General features: G+C 41.0%; 2 protein-coding genes across 5 annotated transcripts in view; one reads left to right on the forward strand and one right to left on the reverse strand.

Moving 5' to 3' along the window:
- NAA15 (N-alpha-acetyltransferase 15, NatA auxiliary subunit) overlaps positions 1 to 4,979 on the reverse strand; it is a 73,128-nt gene extending 68,149 nt beyond the window's left edge. For both annotated transcript variants that reach the window (XM_055550103.1, XM_055550102.1), the window contains exon 1: positions 4,784 to 4,979. In XM_055550103.1, the coding sequence (XP_055406078.1) occupies positions 4,784 to 4,837 (54 nt within the window). In that variant the 5' untranslated portion in view covers positions 4,838 to 4,979. The remainder of the gene's footprint in view (positions 1 to 4,783) is intronic.
- The window catches only part of NDUFC1 (NADH:ubiquinone oxidoreductase subunit C1), a 170,467-nt gene extending 150,274 nt beyond the window's left edge, over positions 1 to 20,193 (forward strand). The window contains exons 2-5 of one of the 3 annotated variants that reach the window (XM_055550110.1): positions 16,201 to 16,274; positions 16,808 to 16,911; positions 18,981 to 19,060; positions 19,969 to 20,193. In XM_055550110.1, coding sequence (XP_055406085.1) covers positions 16,208 to 16,274; positions 16,808 to 16,911; positions 18,981 to 19,040 — 231 coding nt within the window. In that variant the 5' untranslated portion in view covers positions 16,201 to 16,207 and the 3' untranslated portion in view covers positions 19,041 to 19,060; positions 19,969 to 20,193. Of the gene's footprint in view, positions 1 to 16,116; positions 16,275 to 16,807; positions 16,912 to 18,980; positions 19,065 to 19,968 lie in introns of those variants that run through there. The other 2 variants (XM_055550108.1, XM_055550109.1) reach the window with 2 other exon arrangements.
- Positions 20,194 to 20,259: the final 66 nt, after the last annotated feature.

Below are 20,259 nucleotides of genomic sequence, written 5' to 3' on the forward strand. Positions count from 1 at the left end.
AAGACATATACTTATGTGTGTGTTCACCCTACACGCATTCCAGTAAGGATTTAGGATAGTTAAAAGAAAACAAATTAGTGAATTTGCAACATTATCAGTTGATTTTTTAGACTTTTTATTAAAAGCATTAAAAAATAAACAAAAAACTTTAAAAGTATGTTGTGCCTTATAAGAATATAGTGTTTATTAAGAATATAGCTATGCAAAACTGCATTTCATTTCCTAATTCACCTTTAAACAAATTCATTCTAGTTCAAACGTTTGATTACCTACTGAATACAGAAGAAAGGGAACTTCAGAACAGCTAAAACTTTGTATCAATTTTTTGTTTTCATTATATTCTAAACATATACAGTACAGGCAAAGTATATTAAAGCAAATTTCAAGGTTACTATCCACACTCAGTTGCAAAACTATTATTGTCACACAGAAATTAAAGTCAGTTGACCTTCCCATGTGCATATGGAAATCTCCTTGTTAACAATTCCTAATTTTAATTTAGTTCATGTGCAACTCAATCCAACCTACATATCATTAACTGTAGAAACAGCACTTTTTCCAAAAGCAATAACTAAAATGAAATAATTTACCTACAATATTTTAGGTACCCACAACATGTGTAGCCACCAACAACTATTAAAACTCCTTTTAACTAATAAAGAACTAGATGGGTGTAGTATAAGTGCCCTGAAAAAAGTTTCATTCCTTACACTAGCTGTTAACCTTAATCTTAGTGTGTTCCTTAATAAACATGTCCCTATCTTGAAATGCTTTGAGACTAGAGAAGGATTCTACAAGTGCACTCACTGTTCACTGTGGCTATGTGAATTCAAATTAATTAAAATTAATAATTCAGCTCCTCAATCACACTAGCCATAGTTCAAGTGTACAACAGCCGCAAATGGTTAATGGCTATGATAACGGACAGAACAGATATATAACATCTCTATCATCACAGGGAAGTTCCAGTGCACAATACACAGAGTAAGCTTCCAATAAACTGCAAATACTATCACCATGCTATGCTAACTTCTCTTACCACTTTTCTAGGAAAGAAAAATTTTATCCATTAGACTTTTAACTAAAGACATAAATCATTCAGGCTACAGTCCAAAAATAGATTAATGCTGTACATATTTTAAGTACTTCCAACTTAAGATTTTTTTTTTCTTACAGTTCACACTAACATCTAAAAAGAAGAGAAAATAAAGCAAAGGCACTAAGAGTCAACAAACTAGCTTCACTGCAAGGTATTAGGGTATGTCCAACTACTTTTCCAAGTGGGCTAAAATCTAAAAAGGTGTGGATTTCACTCTACCCTGGCAATCTCATTATTCCTACGCTTAAGCTATATCCCAAGAAAGTCGTGTAAAGATCTGGTAATACCCCTCAAACTATTTAGATAAACAAATATCACGAGTAGGCAAATACACATTTTCTAATAACTCAGTTTTCCAAACTGTTAAAATGGTATGTAATTACAACAACAACAAAACACCTCTGGCAAACACAAATAACTCTTCTTTAAACTCCCACATAATATCACGTTAAATTCATCACCTGTTTTTTCTGCAGACAAATTAAGACATATTTTGCAGACATTTTGACCAACTCATGGCAGGGCTTTAGCATTTCAGAACACAGCAGAGTAAAATGGGGGGAAAAGATGGGCCAAATATGCAACAAAATTGAATTTCAGATACCAACTAAACTAGAGCAAGCCAGGAAAATCCACTACAGAAATTCTGAAATTTTTTTACACACCAACGTGTAAACCAGGTTTCTTTTGAAAAATTAAGGCAAAAACATACTTCGTTATTTTGAAATCAGTGTTTCAAATTTTTAAAAAATACAAACTAATTTCATTCTTATACAACTTTACCACAAACAAGCAGGATACAACTAACAGAGCACTAGCTGAGAAACTGAATGCTAATGGAAGGATTTAACAGTTACTAACCCTGCAACACTTGATTACAAGGTATGCAAACTTTTGGTGGGGAGAGGGGCAGGCGTTGAAATCAAAAGCAGTAACCACTACAAGTACTGAAGAAGCAGAAACAACTTTGTAAGAGCAAATACTAACCACACTTCGGTTAGTAATATTTTCATTTTTAATGTAAGAAAACAATAAGGAAATTATATTCCGTTTCATTTAATGATTTTTACACTTCCTCTGCATACACTTTATAACAAGAAGCCCTTTAGCACCTTGATTTTAGCAATGAATTTAAGGGACTTCCTCCACTATCACCAAATAATTTTTTTTTTAAGTTTAAGATGTTTAATCAAAAACTGTTATGCTATGAATGGTAAAGAAAACTGTGGTACATCCACATCGTAGAATTCTACTCAGCAATTAAAAAGAACAAACTATTGATACACTCAACAATCTGGATGAATCTCATGGGAATCTGGTTACACACACACACACACACACACACACACACACACACACACACACACAAAAGGCTAATCCTAAAAAGTCATGTACAGTATGACTCTTTTCAGTAAACATTCTTCAAATGACCAAATTATAAAAACAGAGAACAGATTAGTGGTGGTTGCCAGTCTCAGGTTAGAGGAGATGGCAGGAACAGGAGAGAGTGCAGTTCTAAAAGGGCAACAGAGGGATCCTTGTGCTCGTGGAACTGTTCTGTATGTTGACTGTAATGATGGTTATGTAATCTACACGTGTGGCAACACTGCAAAGAACTAAATATACACACAAATTAGTACAAGTAAAAGGGAGAAATCTGAATAAGACTGGCAGACTGTATCAACATTATGATATTGAACTATGGCTTTGCAAAGCATTAGCAGTGGGGAAACTGGATAAAGGGTACAAGGTAATCTATTATTTTTTTAAATTATGTGCAACTCTACAGTCAAGCTCAAACTAAGTTTTTTTTTAAAGTGCTGCCCTAACAAAAAACTGGATATTAGACAATATCAGGGAGTGATTATTAATATTATTATGGTTATACAAAACGATATCCTTACTCTAAGAGGATGCTTTGCTGAAGCATGTAGGGATGAAGATCAGACCAGCAATTTCCTTTTAACTCTTGTATATGTGTGAGGACAGAGAAAAAGCAAATCTGGCAAAATGTTAAATGTTTACAGAATTTACAAGGGCTCCTTGTACTCCTCTCAACTTTTCAACTTGAATTTTTTAAAAGTAGAGTTGGGGAGGAAGATTAACGACAAACTACTATCCTAAAACTATGTTACAGTCGAACCTACACACCAATTACTCCTTTAAAATATATAAAAACAAGCTTCTGGTGAAATAGTGATACAGTCCTACATACACTCCATTAGTCTAAAAACAAAAAAATTGGCATAACGTAACTAAGAGTTACACCGTATTGGATGTGACTTTCTTACATGTGTTTCCATACTTAATGACTAAATCTATAGGCATATGGATGTTTTTGTAAAATCAAAGTTAGTTCAACATGGGTCTAGAAAACCCGGGTCCTTGGAGTCGTTATACTTTTCAAACAAACGAAATACACTTAAATTGCAAAAGGAAAACACTAACACTTCCGTAACACATACTCCAAATTTTAAGACTTAAGTTTGGTTGTTGTTGCTCAGTCTCTAAGTCGTGTCCGACTCTTTGCGACCCCATGGATTTCAGCCTGACAGGCTGCAGTTTGGCAGTTTGGTAAACGTAGTTAATTCTTTCAAAGAAATGTCTGCATGACAGCGGCAACCCACCCAGCCAAACAAAAACGTGCTACAGAGTGTTAATTATAGCACCTAAGCTACAAGACATTTTACAACGTAAACAGTCGCTCCAAACATCATCTTATTAATGTATTAAAAAAAAATGCAAACTGCACATATCTGAAATGCAGGAAATTATCGAGCCTAAGCTACCGTCAAAAAGATCCATTTCAAAAGTTCTTATATTCTCTTTTCTCTGCTAATTTCTTGCATCCGTGTTAGCACACTTCAGTCTATAAGTAAACCCTTGTCTAGAACTTCTCAACTAAAAGCTCTCAACTTTTCACTTCCTACTGGACCGCCCCCTCGCAATGGGCCCCACCTCCAAGGAGGGTGATGAGGTGGGGCTGTTTCCCGCTCGGAAACTAAGAAATAAATGTCTCTTCCCTACTCCAGAAAGGAGGGAACGAGAGAGGCCAAGAAGCTGGAGACGCAAGCATCCCTACTGAGTACCAGGGTAGTCGTTTAGAAAGCTTCCTCTCCCCTTCAGAACGCCTTTCTTCCTTCCCTCCTCCCAGGTCAATCAGTGACCCCGAGTCGGGCGGGGACAGGTGAATCCCAAGAGGAGAGTAAGAGGGAGGGACGGACCATGGAGGGAGAGCCGCGCTTGGGCAATGAATGAGCGGTGCGGCATCTGCACCACCTGTTCCTTCCAAGGGTGCCACCCTGGCCTGCCGGCAGCGTTCCCACACCAGCCGGGCCGCCGCTCCTGCCCCTATCGCCCGGCTCCCTGCTGAAGGCAGGCCTCTCCTCCCTTCGCTCGGGACGAATGAGAACCGGTCGTCTAGAAGCTGGGAGCAAGGGGCCTACTCCGGAACCACGGCCTTCGGAGCGTGGGGACGAGAAGGAGGAAACCTGTGGTCCCGGGCGCGCGGGCAGTAGAGGGAACCTCAAGGAAGGGACGAAGGAGTGCATTCAGCCTGACTAGGAGTACGAAGGCGGGGTCCCGGGCGGGGGTGGCCCGGTGCCCGGTGGGCCGAGGTTAGGGGTGACAGGCCCGTGTACCGGCTAAATCCTCCTCGCTGCCTGCCCGGAGCCTCACACTTACCAGGATCCGCTTGAAGAGCGCGTTCTCCTTGGGCGGGAGGCTCACGGCCGGCATCGTTCCGGCTCCTCCCGCTGCTCCCGTCACCGCCCGGCTCGGTCAGCCTGTTTGTCCGGCCGCCGCCGCCGCCGTCGTCCTGGCTGCTTCAGCCTTGATTGCCCGGATCCACCGCCGCCACCAGGCCTCAGGTGTCACCGCGTCGCCCAACCCCGACACCCCCTTCCCCTCGTAGTCTTTTTTTCCTTTCTCACTTAACACTGCCGCCGCCTCCCCCCCCCCCCAACGGGTCTCCGTCGGCGGTTCACGTGGTAACTGAACAGACCGACAGAGGCAGCCAAAATGGCGGACGCCAAGGGCTTTCCCACCCGGGTCACACCTACTAGCGCGCAGGCGCGATGACCTCCTTTCCCCACCTCCTCTGTCCCAGAGCTTGCTGGGAAACCTGGAGGCCGTCAGGCCCGCGGAGGCCTTAAGGGTCTCGACAGGCCCCGCCCATCCTTTCGGTTTCTTGTCCTGGAGGCGCTGGGGAAGCATGGGGAAAGTGACCGGCTGCGGTTCCGACCGCCTCAGCATCGCGTCTCCACTGCTAATTGCTAGATTGGCCTTTCATTCATTGGGTAGGCTCTCCCAGTCTGTATAATCAGAGTTTGAGCCTGAAGTGCTAAAATGCGGGTGTTCAAGAAGCGCTGTGTTTGATCGTGGACAAAGTGCCTGCTTGAGCAGCAGAGGCGGAGGAGACTTGTAAACTGATACAGAGAGGATGGAGCTTAATGGAGTCGGAAAAGCGTGAAAAAGTTAACCAATTAAATGGGCCTGGCTGGGGTATCCAGGATCTACTTTATTACTTTAAGAGGACCCTGGAAAGGTAGTCAGCCAGATCATATTTGCACTGCCAAAGAAACGTCTGAAGGTTAAACTGTGTTTCATTTTATCAGCGAGTTCATGCAATGCAGTGTTGGGTCACCTTGGGGTAGTGAAGAATTCAAGGTCACTGACTCCCTTGGAGCTGGCTTCAAGCAAGTGCTTAATACTCTGCTGCCCGTCGCTAGAAATCCTTAAATCTTAGGAAGCCGAAAAGTATCTGGCAAGGATACTAGAGAACTTCTGCAGTAAGCAAGGTCAGACTGGATACCGAATAGAACCTCTTCGAAGTCATTTCACTAAAAATCGACAGTGAAGCTATTTTAAAAGTGGCATTCTATCAATGACTACAAATTTTCACATCATATGAACAATTTATATCCTTGATTGCTCTTGATTATCTCTCTTCAGATCCTGAATTCCATCAGTAGTAGCATTTTTTACATCGAGTCGTTAAATAATACTTCCCGTAGCTTTGATCTTTTAATCATAGTTACACAGATATTTTGCTGGTTTTGGCTTGCTCTTTAATGCGCCATGGAAGGTGTGAGTTGAGTAAGATGTTTTCCTGTGGAAAAATCTGGGACTAATACTTTTTTCTGGCTTTCTGGCTGTTATCTTGAATGCCCTCTCCTTTTGCCTGGGTCACCAGTAAGATCGTTGCAGTCAAATCCCAGAATTTCTTCCAATTCTTTGATCTCTTTAAAAGTTCCATTAAGAAAATCTGCGTATAAGAAAGTGTTTGAGTTTTGAAATATGACCAGTTTTTTAACTTTAATTTTAAAAGAAAAAAAACTAATTTAGAATTCATAAAATACAGTTGTTATTTAGTGATAACCTTCAAACTTCACACCCCCCCCCAACAGGTTTTTCAACTATCTGAACTATTAAAAAGTAGAAAAATTGTGTAACTCAAGGTGATAATTTTAGCTTAGCTTCTCACTTGAGTTTCCAAATCTCTAGCTTCATATCTGAAAGTACTTTTAGCAATATTATTTGCTATATTTTTCTAAATTTCTCCTGTAAATAATATTCTGTTTTCACCATGAGGGAAGAAATTTTCTGATCTTTGAAACAAACAGTAGTTTCCACCAGAAGCTGAGTAACTGAATAGATGAGCCAGCAATATAGTTTGGCAAATATGTTCCTTTTGGCTGATGACAAATAACAATATTTAAGACTCAGTGAATACTAGTCTGATTCAACATTTATGTGAGTTACATCCTAGTTCAAATGCACCTACTGATAGTTGGACCACACAGTTCGTAATTTGATAGCCTGAACTCAAGAAAATGTCTGATAGATCACCACTATTTGACAAATAGAAATCCCATTTAACAGGTTATACTGTGAATGACAGCTATGTAGAGAGTTAACACATCCAAGGCTAGATGTGAGGTGGTGACGATGATGATAATGGTTAGTTCATCCATCTTACCCCATGTATTTGCATATCACTTTTGTGATAAATCAACCAGAACCAGAGGGCTCAGCGGTAAAGAATCTGCCTGCAATGCAAGAGCTGCAGGTTCCATCTCGGGTGGGGAAGATCCCCAGGAAAAGGAAATGGCAACCCACTCCAGTATTTTTGCCTGGGAAATCCCATGGAGAGAGGAGTCTGTTGGGCTCCTGTCCATAGGGTTGCAAAAGAGTCGGACACAACTTAGCGACTAAACAACAATCATAAATATATAACTTTGCAAACCTTAATTCTACAAGAGGGAAATGTAGAGTGAAATTCTTCTGTCTTCATATATGTAAGATGTTCTCTATTGACACTTTTAGATCTTTACATATTTAAATTTTATAGAAGGAAACAAAAGAAATCTATGTATTTGCCACTCAATGTTTACAAAATATTAACATTCTGTGATTGCTTCTTTCTTTTAAATAAAAGCTTTCAGATACTTCCATCCCTGTCTAGATTCTGAATTTGGTGTATAGTACTCTCATGCTTCATAAATCAATAAACAGTTGTTCGGTCACTAAGTCATGTCTGACTCTTTACAACCCCATGAACTACAGCACGCCAGGGTTCCCTGTTCTTCACTATCTCCCAGAGTTGGTCAAATTTATGTCCATAGAGTCGGTGATGCTATCTAACCATCTCATCCTCTGCCGCCCCTTTCTCCTTTTGCCTTCCATCTTTCCCAGGATCAGAGTCTTTTCTTTCACATCAGGTGGCCAAAGTATTGGAGCTCCAGCTTCAGGATCAGTCCTTCCAATGATGACTGCTCAGGGTTGATTTCCTTTAGGATTGACTGATTTGATCTCCTTGCTGTCCAGTTCAGTTCAGTCATGTCCAACACTTTGCGACCCAATGGATTACAGCATTCTAGGCCTCCCTGTCCATCACCAACTCCCAGAGTTCACTCAAATGCATGTCTGTTGAGTTGGTGATGCCATCCAACCATCTCATCCTGTCATCTTCTCCTCCTGCCTTTAATCTTTCCCAGCATCAGGGTCTTTTCCAATGAGTCAGTTCTTTGCATCAGGTGGCTAAAGGATTGAAGCTTCAGCATCAGTCCCTCCAATAAATATTCAGGACTGATTTCCTTTAGGATTGACTGGTTGGATCTCCTTGCAGTCAAAGGGACTCTCAAGAGTCTCCTCCAACACCACAGTTCAAAAGCATCAATTCTTCCGTGCTCAGCTTTCATCGTAGTCCAACTCTCATGTACATAACTACTGGAAAAACCATAGCTTTGACTAGACAAACCTTTGTTAGCAAAGTAATGTCTCTGCTTTTTAATATGCTCTCTAGGTTGGTCATAACTTTTCTTCCAAAGAGCAGGTGTCTTTTAATTTCTTTTTTTTTTTTTTTTTTTTTTTTGTCTTTTAATTTCATAGCTGCAATCACCATCTGCAGTGATTTTGGAGCCCAAAAAAATAAAGTCTGTCACTGTCTCCATTGTCTCCCCATCTATTTGCCATGAAGTGATGGGACCAGATGCCATGATTTTAGTTTGCTGAATGCTGAGTTTTAAGCCAACTTTTTCACTCTCCTCTTTCACCTTCATCAAGAGGCCCTTTAGCTCCTCTTTACTTTCTGGTATAAGGATAGTGTCATCTTCATATATGAGGTTATTAATATTTCTCCCTGCAATCTTGATTCCAGCTTGAGCTTCATCCAGCCCAGCATTTCACATGATGTATTCTGCAAAGTTAAATAAACAGAGTGACAATATATATACAGCCTTGTTGTACTTGTCAGTAAACGTGTAGAAAGTACGTTTATTTTTCTATACTGATTTCAGTTCTTGCTTTACTTTAACCCTCCCAGAAGATGTGAGTTGACTGAAAAATCTGGGACTAAAAATTTGGTTTTTCAGCAAAATAGATAGACCTGGAGATTATCAGACTAAGTGAAATAAGTCAGACAGAGAAAGACAAATATATGATATTGCTTATATACAGAATCAGATCAGTCAAAGAGTCGGACACGACTGAGCGACTGATCTGATCTGATATACAGAATCTAAAAAGAAAAAAATACTAAGGAATTTATTTACAAAACAGACTCACAGACTTAAAGAACGAAATTACGATTACAAGGGGTAAGTGAGAGGGGAAGGGATAGACTGGCAGTCTGGGACTGACATATACATATTACTATATTTAAAATAGATAATCAACAAGGTCCTACTTTATAGCACAGGAAACTGCTAAATATTCTGTAACAACCCAAATGGGAAAAGAATTTGATAAACAATAGATACATATATACGTAAAAACAAAACAAAATCATGATTTTTTTTTTTTTTTTTAGCTGCTAACTCTAATCCTTCCCCTTTGCCTGGGTCATAAATAAGGTGTTAGCATTCAAATTCTGGAGATGCTTAAATGAATGTCATGTAGCAGCTTCTACCAAAATATAGCTATTAGCTCCTGGATGGAATTGCTTCATCAGGATTCTTTTTAAGATGGAGTTTCACCTACAGCTGCCTACTCCAAGTGTAGGGTTCCATCAGCTCTAACACACTGAGAGAAATGTGCTTATACTTCATCACTTTCCCAAAATATACACTAGTAAAAGGATACGGGGGCAAAAGAAGAAAACGGCCTTTTTCCAATAGCAGTAGTGAAATTTAGTAATTTGCCTAATGGGTCTGTATGTGTGTGTGTGTGTTTGTGTGTGTGTGCGTGCTAAGTCACTCAGTCATGGCTCTTTACGCTCTGACTAAATCTGGCTTCTGTTCCAACTTGTTGGAGTCTAGCAAAAGCTGTGTCAGGAGAAGCTTCCAAGGGATGGTGTAGAAAGGATATACAACTGACAGGTTGCTGAGTGGACAAGAAGCCAACAAGTTGAGAACTAACAACTGACTCAGCATGTTAGCCGGGTGCTTTGCTTACTTGAGCATGAGCCCAGGAGGCTCAAACTAGGTTACAAACTATAAAGTGACCTACAGTGTAGCAATCTCTGTAGCCACCAGTTGAATGTAAAAATGAACCAAACATCAAACAAATATTTTACTCTTCAGTCAATAATTTTTGGTTAAAAAATTTTTCAATAACATTGATAAAAAATATATAGAAGGAAAAAGAAATTTGCTAACATTTATTTTGCCTTTAACATGAACCTACATGATATTATGTTTAAAAGATTAAAGTATTAAAATTTATTATTTATTTATTTAGTTCAGTCACTCAGTCGTGTCCGACTCTTTGCAGCCCCATGGACTGCAGCATGCCAGGCTTCCCTGTCCATCACCAACTCCCAGAGCTTGCTCAAACTCATGTCCATTAAGACAGTGATGCCGTACAACCTTCTCATCCTCTGTCATCCCCTTCTCCTCCCGCCTTCAATCTTTCCCAGCATCAGGGTCTTTTCCAATGAGTCAGTTCTTCACATCAGATGGCTAAAGGATTGAAGCTTCAGCTTCAGCATCAGTCCCTCCAATAAATATTCAGGACTGATTTCCTTTAGGATTGACTGGTTGGATCTCCTTACTGTCCAAGGGACTCTCAAGAGTCTTCTCCAACACCACAGTTCAAAAGCATCAATTCTTCGGCGCTCAGCCTTCTTCACAGTCCAACTCTCACATCCATACATGACCACAGGAAAAACCATAGCTTTGACTAGCTGAACCTTTGTTGGCAAAGTAACGTCTCTGCTTTTCAATATACTATCTAGGTTTGTTATAGCTTTTCGTCCCAGGAGCAAGCGTCTTTTAATTTCATGGCTGCAGTCACCATCTGCAGTGATTCTGGAGCCTAAGAAAATAAAGTCTGTCACTCTTTCCATTGTTTCCCCATCTATTTGCCATGAAGTGATGGGACCGGATGCCCTAATCTTAGTTTTTTGAACGTTGAGTTTTAAGCCAGCTTTTTCACTCTCCTCTTTCACTTTCAAGAGGCTCTTCAGTTTCTCTTCACTTTCTGCCATAAGGGTGGTGTCATCTGCATATCTGCCGTTGTTGATATTTCTCCGGGAAATCGTGATTCCTGCTTGTGCTTCATTCAGCCCGGCATTTCTCTCCATATGTACTCTGCAGATCAGTTAAATTTTCCACAGTTTGTTGTGATCTACACAGTCAAAGGCTTTGGCATAGTCAATAAAGCAAAAGTAGATGTTTTTCTGGAACTTTTGGTTTTTCTATGATCCAATGGATGTTAGCAATTTAATCTCTGGTTTCTCTGCCTTTTCTAACTCTTCCTCTGCCTTTTCTAAATTATTTCTTTTATCTGTACATATTTTTACATGGTCTTCAAACATCAGTTTGAATTGAGAGCTAAATGCATTAAAATTTTTGGTTCAAATGTAAAAGACAAAACCTATTGGTCAGTATACTAGGTATCAAAGAAAATGAAGTCACTCAGTCGTGTCTGACTCTTTGCAACCCCATGGATTGTAGGCCTACCAGGCTCCTCCATCCATGGGATTTTCCAGACAAGAATACTGGAGTGGGTCGCCATAAGAGATCAGCAAAAGCAAGTTGTTTACAACTACCAGGTATGTTTTAAGCTTCCCAGGGACCTATAGCGTAGGTGTTCTGTTACAGATATAAAACTGAGGCATAGAGTTTAATCTGCTTCAAAATCATTTAGAATGACTCTTTGAACTTGGCTCTTTGAGCCTGCTCTGCAGCTCTTGGCCTCAGGGGACTGTTTAAACCTGTTAGGTAGGGTGAGGAGGATAGATCTGGAGTCTAAAAACCTCAGTCTAAGAGTCCCTGTTTCCCCAAAAGTATGATCTTGAACTGGTCAGGGAACTTCTAAAATATTAGGATTCTCTTTTCCTCACAGGGCTGTGAGGATTTACTATGCTACTGAGTATAAACAAGCTTTGGGAACTGTAAGAGGTCCTCTCAAATATAAGGTATAATAATAGGTCAGGGTTTCCCTGGTGGCTTAGAGGGTAAAGCGTCTGCCTGCAATGAGGGAGTCCCAGGTTCAATCCCTGAGTTGGGAAGATCCCCTGGAGAAGGGATAGGCTACCCACTCCAGTACCCTTCCCTGGAAAATCCCATGGACGGAGGAGCCTGGGGGGCTGCAGTCCATAATAGGTCACCTTGGATAAATAGCTTGTCTTCTTTGAGCTTCATCTATAAATTGAGAATAACCACAGCGTGTTAGGTGACTGCTGTGAAGGTGAAATGAGACCATGCATATGATCACATCAGATCAGATCAGATCAGATCAGTCGCTCAGTCGTGTCCGACTCTTTGCGACCCCATGAATCACAGCACGCCAGGCCTCCCTGTCCATCACCAACTCCCGGAGTTCACTCAGACTACGTCCATAGAGTCAGTGACGCCATCCAGCCATCTCATCCTCTGTCGTCCCCTTCTCCTCCTGCCCCCAATCCCTCCCAGCATCAGAGTCTTTTCCAATGAGTCAACTCTTCACATGAGGTGGCCAAAGTACTGGAGTTTCAGCTTTAGCATCATTCCTTCCAAAGAAATTCCAGGGCTGATCTCCTTTAGAATGGACTGGTTGGATCTCCTTGCAGTCCAAGGGACTCTCAAGAGTCTTCTCCAGCACCACAGTTCAAAAGCATCAATTCTTCGGCGCTCAGCCTTCTTCACAGTCCAACTCTCACATCCATACATGACCACAGGAAAAACCATAGCCTTGACTAGACAAACCTTTGTTGGCAAAGTAATATCTCTGCTTTTGAATATGCTACCTAGGTTGATCATAACTTTCCTTCCAAGGAGTAAGCGTCTTTTAATTTCATGGCTGCAGTCACCATCTGTAGTGATCTTGGAGCCCAGAAAAATAAAGTCTGACACTGTTTCCACTGTTTCCCCATCTATTTCCCATGAAGTGATGGGACTGGATGCCATGATCTTCGTTTTGTGAATGTTGAGCTTTAAGCCAACTTTTTCACTCTCCACTTTCACTTTCATCAAGAGGCCCTTTAGTTCCTCTTCACTTTCTGCCATAAGGGTGGTGTCATCTGCATATCTGAGGTTATTGATATTTCTCTCGGCAATCTTGATTCCAGTTTGTGTTTCTTCCAGTCCAGCGTTTCTCATGATGTACTCTGCATATAAGTTAAATAAACAGGGTGACAATATACAGCCCTTACAAACTCCTTTTCCTATTTGGAACCAGTCTGTTGTTCCATGTCCAGTTCTAACTGTTGCTTCCTGACCTGCATACAGATTTCTCAAGAGGCAGGTCAGGTGGTCTGGTATTCCCATCTCTTTCAGAATTTTCCACAGTTTCTTGTGATCCAGTCAAAGGCTTTGGCATAGTCAATAAAGCAGAAATAGATGTTTTTCTGGAACTCTCTTGCTTTTTCCATGATCCAGAGGATGTTGGCAATTTGATCTCTGGTTCCTCTGCCTTTTCTAAAACCAGCTTGCACATCAGGAAGTTCACGGTTCACATATTGCTGAAGCCTGGCTTGGAGAATTTTGAGCATTCCTTTACTAGCGTGTGAGATGAGTGCAATTGTGCGGTAGTTTGAGCATTCTTTGGCATTGCCTTTCTTTGGGATTGGAATGAAAACTGACCTTTTCCAGTCCTGTGGCCACTGCTGAGTTTTCCAAATTTGCTGGCATATTGAGTGCAGCACTTTCACAGTATCATCTTTCAGGATTTGGAATAGCTCAACTGGAATTCCATCACCTCCACTAGCTTTGTTCGTAGTGATGCTTTCTAAGGCCCACTTGACTTCACATTCCAGGATGTCTGGCTCTAGGTCAGTGATCACACCATCGTGATTATCTGGGTCGTGAAGCTCTTTTTTGTACAGTTCTTCTGTGTATTCTTGCCATCTCTTCTTAATATCTTCTGCTTCTGTTAAGTCCATACCATTTCTGTCCTTTATCGAGCCCATCTTTGCATGAAATGTTCCCTTAATATCTCTGATTTTCTTGAAGAGATGTCTAGTTTTTCCATTCTCTTGTTTTCCTCTATATCTTTGCACTGATCGCTGAAGAAGGCTTTCTTATCTCTTCTTGCTATTCTTTGAAACTCTGCACTCAGATGTTTATATCTTTCCTTTTCTCCTTTGCTTTTCGCTTCTCTTCTTTTCATAGCTATTTGTAAGGCCTCCCCAGACAGCCATTTTGCTTTTTTGCATTTCTTTTCCATGGGGTTGGTCTTGATCCCTGTCTCCTGTACAATGTCACAAACCTCATTCCATAGTTCATTAGGCACTCTATCTATCAGATCTAGGCCCTTAAATCTATTTCTCACTTCCACTGTATAATCATAAGGGATTTGATTTAGGTCATACCTGAATTGCTATTGCTATTGCTAAGTCACTTCAGTCATGTCCGACTCTGTGTGATCCCATAGACGGCAGCCCACCAGGCTTCCCCATCCCTGGGATTCTCCAGGCAAGAACACTGGAGTGGGTTGCCATTTCCTTCTCCAATGCACGAAAGTGAAAAGTGAAAGTGAAGTCGCTCAGTCATGTTCGACCCTCAGCGACCCCATGGACTGCAGCCTTCCAGGCTCCTCCATCCATTGGATTTTCCAGGCAAGAGTACTAGAGTGAGGTGCCACATACCTGAATGGTCTAGTGGTTTTCCCTACTGTCTTCAATTTCAGTCTGAATTTGGCAATAAGGAGTTCATGGTCTGAGCCACAGTCAGCTCCTGGTCTTGTTTTGCTGACTGTATAGAGCTTCTCCATCTTTGGCTGCAAAGAATATAATCAATCTGATTTCGGTGTTGACCATCTGGTGATGTCCATGTATAGAGTCTTCTCTTGTGTTGTTGGAAGAGGGTGTTTGTTATGACCAGTGCATTTTCTTGGCAAAACTCTATTAGTCTTTGCCCTGCTTCATTCCGTATTCCAAGGCCAAATTTTCCTGTTACTCCAGGTGTTTCTTGACTTCCTACTTTTGCATTCCAGTCCCCTATAATGAAAAGGACATCTTTTTTGGGTGTTAGTTCTAAAAGGTCTTGTAGGTCTTCATAGAACCCTTCAGCTTCAGCTTCTTTAGCATTACTGGTTGGGGCATAGACTTGGATTACTGTGATACTGAATGGTTTGCCTTGGAAACGAACAGAGATCATTCTGTCATTTTTGAGATTGCATCCAAGTACTGCATTTCAGACTCTTTTGTTGACCATGATGGCCACTCCATTTCTTCTGAGAGATTCCTGCCCGCAGTAGTAGATATATGGTCATCTGAGTTAAATTCACCCATTCCAGTCCATTTCATTTCGCTGATTCCTAGAATGTTGACATTCACTCTTGCCATCTCTTGTTTGACCACTTCCAATTTGCCTTGATTTATGGACCTGACATTCCAGGTTCCTATGCAATATTGCTCTTTACATCATTGGACCTTGCTTCTATCACCAGTCACATCCACAGCTGGGTATTCTTTTTGCTTTGGCTCCATCCCTTCATTCTTTCTGGAGTTATTTCTCCACTGATCTCCAGTAGCATATTGGGCACCTACTGACCTGGGGAGTTTCTCTTTCAGTAGCCTATCATTTTGCCTTTTCATACTATTCATGATGCCTATAAATCATATGATGGATTAATACACAGTTCCTGGAACACCAAAATCAATCAGACTGATTCAACACACCTTCATTTTCATTTATCTGGTTCACATAGGAAGTGCAGTGAAGTTGCTCAGTCGTGTCCGACTCTTTGCGACCCCATGGACTGTAGCCTACCATGCTCCTCCATCCATGGGACTTTCCAGGCACGAGTACTGGAGTGGGTTGCCATTGCCTTCTCCAGGAGATCTTCCCGACCCAGGGATCAAACCCAGGTCTCCCGCATTGTAGGCAGACGCTTTACCGTCTGAGCTACCAGGCAAGCTCACGCAGGAAGGTTTTGGTAAATCCCTAGGGTGGGGGTCTGAAATAAACTCTCAGAGGGCAGAGAACTGGCTAAACTACCTTCTCCCGTATCCCCTCCTGCCTTGCAGTCATCCCCTTCCTAACCCCACTTTACAGAATGAGAACTGAGGACAAGGGTCTAAGGGTACCTGGCCTTATCTGCAATTCTCAGGGTTAGGCGCCCATGCAGCGTGGCCTCCGAGCCACGCAGTTCCGCGCCTTCACCCGCCAGGGGGCGCTCGGCCCAACGTCGGCCACGGGAGCTGCGCGGCTGGAGGAGGCGGAGCCCAGGAAGCCAGGCAAGATGGCGCCGTCCGCGTTGTTGCGGCCATTCTGGAAGCTGCTGGCCCCGGCTAGGTTCCCGAGTGTCTGTAAGTGTCCTTCCTCGAGCAGGCCCGCCCGAACTTTCAGCCTGCGGCTCCCAGGGTGAGCCCAGCCGTGCGAGGGCAGGAGGGGACTGCGCCCGGGCTTGTCCTGCAGTGACCTTCGCCGACCCTCGTCCCGGAGCCCACGCCTGCCTCCACCCGCGACTCTCGGCTCCTCATCACCCTCTGCCAGCCCTCCTCCCCGTGCCCCCGACCTTACTGGGTCTGTGCGAGTGGACTTAGAGTCCTTCCTCCTACAGACGGGGGAAAGGGGAACCCTTCCATGGGCGCTTCCGAGTCGTCTGAGGGTTCGCAAAAACCAATATAGAGCGTTTGAAGGCGTCCTGGACGACAGAGGCCACGGTCTGGCCCAGCCGGAGGCCCAGGGAGAGTCACTCGACCTCTCTGAACCTCTCCGTGGCTGTTTAAATGAGGAAGTAGAAGGGGGAATGAAATGCGATTATACGTATTTAAATGGCAGGTTTATTCCTACAAGGCGCTAAGTTACAGATTTGGAGAGCCTTTCTGTCCCGTTTCAGCTTCATCTCGGTCAAAGTTCTACATTCAGGAACCGCCGCATGGCAGTCCTAACTGGCTGAAAGTTGGCTTGACCTTGGGCACCTCCTTTTTTTTGTGGATCTATGTAAGTACTTATCCCTTCAATCGTGCCAATCCAACCTTTTTCTCTATGAGGGAAATCCTAAGGACTAAAAAATGTTACGATTTCAGAGGCAGGTACACACTACTATATTTAAAATAGGTAACCAGCAAGAACCTACTCTATAGCACGGAGAACTCGGCTCAGTATTCTATAATAACCTAAATAGGAAAAGAATTTGAAAAAGAGTAGATACTTGCATGAGTATAACTGAATCACTTTTCTGTACACCTGTAACATCATTGTTAATCAAATATAAAACAAAAAAATTTTTAAGTGTAACCAGGATGAAACATGTCATTGTTCCTTTGCATGGTTTTGTGAATGGCAGTTCTACTACATATTATTTATCCTTTATTTCTTAATGAAGGTGGAGACAGGTTGAGGTTTTATGAAGGAACTTTTTTCAGATGTCCCTATGGACAGATTGTAAGTGAAGAAGAAGGGGGCAACAGAAGATGAGATAATTGTATGGCATCACCAACTTAATGGATTTAAATTTGAGCAAACTCTGGAAGATAGTGAAGGACAGGGGAGCCTGGCATGCTGCAGTCCGTGGGTTCACAAAGAGTCAGACACGACCTAGCAACTGAACAACTAATACAAATTAAATCCCATGCAATTTGTTAGACATAAGATTTTAACAGTGTAAATACACTGTTGGAAATTATACCTTTTTGTTTGAAGTGAAGTCGCTCAGTCGTGTCCGACTCTTTGCAACTGGACTGTAGTCTCCCATGCTCCTCCATCCATGGGATTTTCCAGGCAAGAGTTTTTGGAGTGGATTGCCATTTCCTTCTCCAGAGGACCTTCCCGACCCAGGGATCGAACCCGGGGCTCCTGCATTGTAGGCAGACGCTTTACCGTCTGAGCCACAAGGGAAGTACTTTTTGTTTACTGTATGCCAAATGATTTACCTATGAAAACTTACTTAATCTTTTCTAAATACAACACTATGTGGTAGCGCTATTATTATTGACCTTTTATGGATGAAGAAAACACTTGGAGAAATTAATTTGCTGAACCCAGTTCTCCCTAACTACAGAGACCACTGTGTAAATTGTGTCTCTCTATAGATAAGTTTTTTAAAAGTTGACTTAAAGTATTGATGCTCCGTTAGATTTAAATTTTTTGTTTTGTGGCTAATGGTTTTGAAATTTTCACCACTGCTGCCCACCTTCAACTCCTAGACCTGTATTTGGGGTTTTTTTCATTAAAATGATTCAGCTCTTTGACATGGAAAGGAGTAAAGATACTGAAAGTCACTTACAACTTAATAATAGTAACTAATCCTTTTTTAATGGAGAAGGAAATGGCAACCTACTCCAGTTTTCTTGCCTAGGAAATGCCATGAACAGAGGAGCCTGGCTGGGCTACAGACCATGGGGTCAGACAAGACTTAGTGACTGAACAACAATCCTTTTTAAATAATGTTTGCTATAATGTAATTTTGTATCTTCTTAAAGTTTTCCTAAAAAAGAAACATGTTGCTGAGAGCTCTGATTGGTAATGAATCGTTGCAACAAATGTCACCCTGTATCAAGGCATTGTTCCAGTTGCATAATCCGTCAGACAGTTATTCTAAGAAAGTGGCTGCCCTCCATGACATCTAATTAACACATATATAATTGGGGAGTGCAGGTTGGTCACTCACTCACAGTATGAAACTTCTAAGGTTAGAAGTATAATACATATCCACCAACCTCATTTAATAACCGAGTTCTGCTTTGGCATGTTGGTGTGGCCCCTCTGTGGTAAGGCATTGCAGTCCATTAATTGCCCACTGAATGAAGTAATTTTTTTGCAGAAGTTGGATTTAAACTTTGGAGGGTTGCCTTCTCAAATTAGTATGTCAGATTGTGGTGAACAAGTATATATCATTCATTGTTTTGGGACTTTTTTATCCCTTAACCTTTTATTTCTAACTAGAATAGTTATAATTCTTTTAATCTGTCCTCATTTCTCTTGTGAAATATAAATATCAACTGTTGGTTTCCTTCTTTTAAGTTGCCAGGAAAATTACATTTCTGATTTTAACTGTTACTTACTTCTAGCTCATCAAACAACATAACGAAGATGTTTTAGAGTATAAAAGAAGAAATGGGTTGGAATAAACTTTTGAAATACTAAAACAGTAAGTATACAATTTTATAGGATAAACAGATGATGCAAGATAATTTGACCTCTTTAAATGTGTTTTGCTTGTTATTTTATCAGGTTTATACTTTTCAGCACCTATATTCCTGTCTTTGAAAAATTTATAAATTTTTAGTACCTGATTCAGATATCTCTTAGCATAGTCATTTTTAACCATTATGCTTTGACTGCATTCAAAGGAAGTTGTGCTTAAGAGTGAAACCAAAATCATATTTTCTTAAATCTAATAGTGCTGTACACAGTGCCTTTCTAGCACTTAGGACAAGTTACCATTGCTTGTGGATGACTTTCTTACTATGCCTTTGTCATATACCACACTTGAGTGTAAAATTCGGTGAAAACAGGGCATTCGATTGTTAAAAAAAGTTTTTCACTGCATGATGATTTCCTTATGATTGTCACTACAGCTAATACCTAGTTGGACAATTCGTAGTAAAACCTAGCTGTGTATATGGGTGCCATATTTCTAAAAATCCTTTTAAACAAATCCTGTATTGAGCCTTTTGTAAAAGGAAAAGGCACTCTTCTAAATCTCAGTTTTCATGGATTAGGTTGAGTAAACTAGATAACTTAGATCTGCTGGATAATAAAATAGTAATCACTCATGTATTTATCACCTTGCTATTTCACTGCTTCGGTCAACCAGTCAAGATAAATATGAAATAGGTATTTAAATTGAAACCAGATGCTTTTGCTACTCATGTAGTTGGGATGAAAAAAAAGCTTTTTGCTAAAACTTAGATAAAAATGAGGAGTTGATATTTTTTGTGGATTTGGTTTTTAAACTTCCCCTGCTGCTATAAGATGAATTATTCAAAATGGTCTAATTTTAATATTATTTCTGCTGGTTAATGCTATAGCTTTCTTTTCTTTTTTTCATTATAGGTGTGTTCCATATAGTGATTATAGCAGTTCCTCTGGATTCACGAATCTGTTGAGTTGTAAACGTGAGAGAAAGAATTACGTGTGAATATATGTCAAGTCAGCATTTGTGTTTTGCATGATTAAATTAAAAATACTTCTGTATTCTTCAGATTATGTATATTGTGACAATGTATAGAATGTCAATTCTAAGGTAAATTATTAAAAGTATTTTAATGTCGAACATGCCATCTGATAATAGGGTCAATGATAATTAAGGACACATTGGTAAGAAAACTTAAGGATATAGATTTT

Source organism: Bubalus kerabau, chromosome 16, assembly GCF_029407905.1.
Source record: "Bubalus kerabau isolate K-KA32 ecotype Philippines breed swamp buffalo chromosome 16, PCC_UOA_SB_1v2, whole genome shotgun sequence".
NCBI lineage: Eukaryota > Metazoa > Chordata > Mammalia > Artiodactyla > Bovidae > Bubalus > Bubalus kerabau.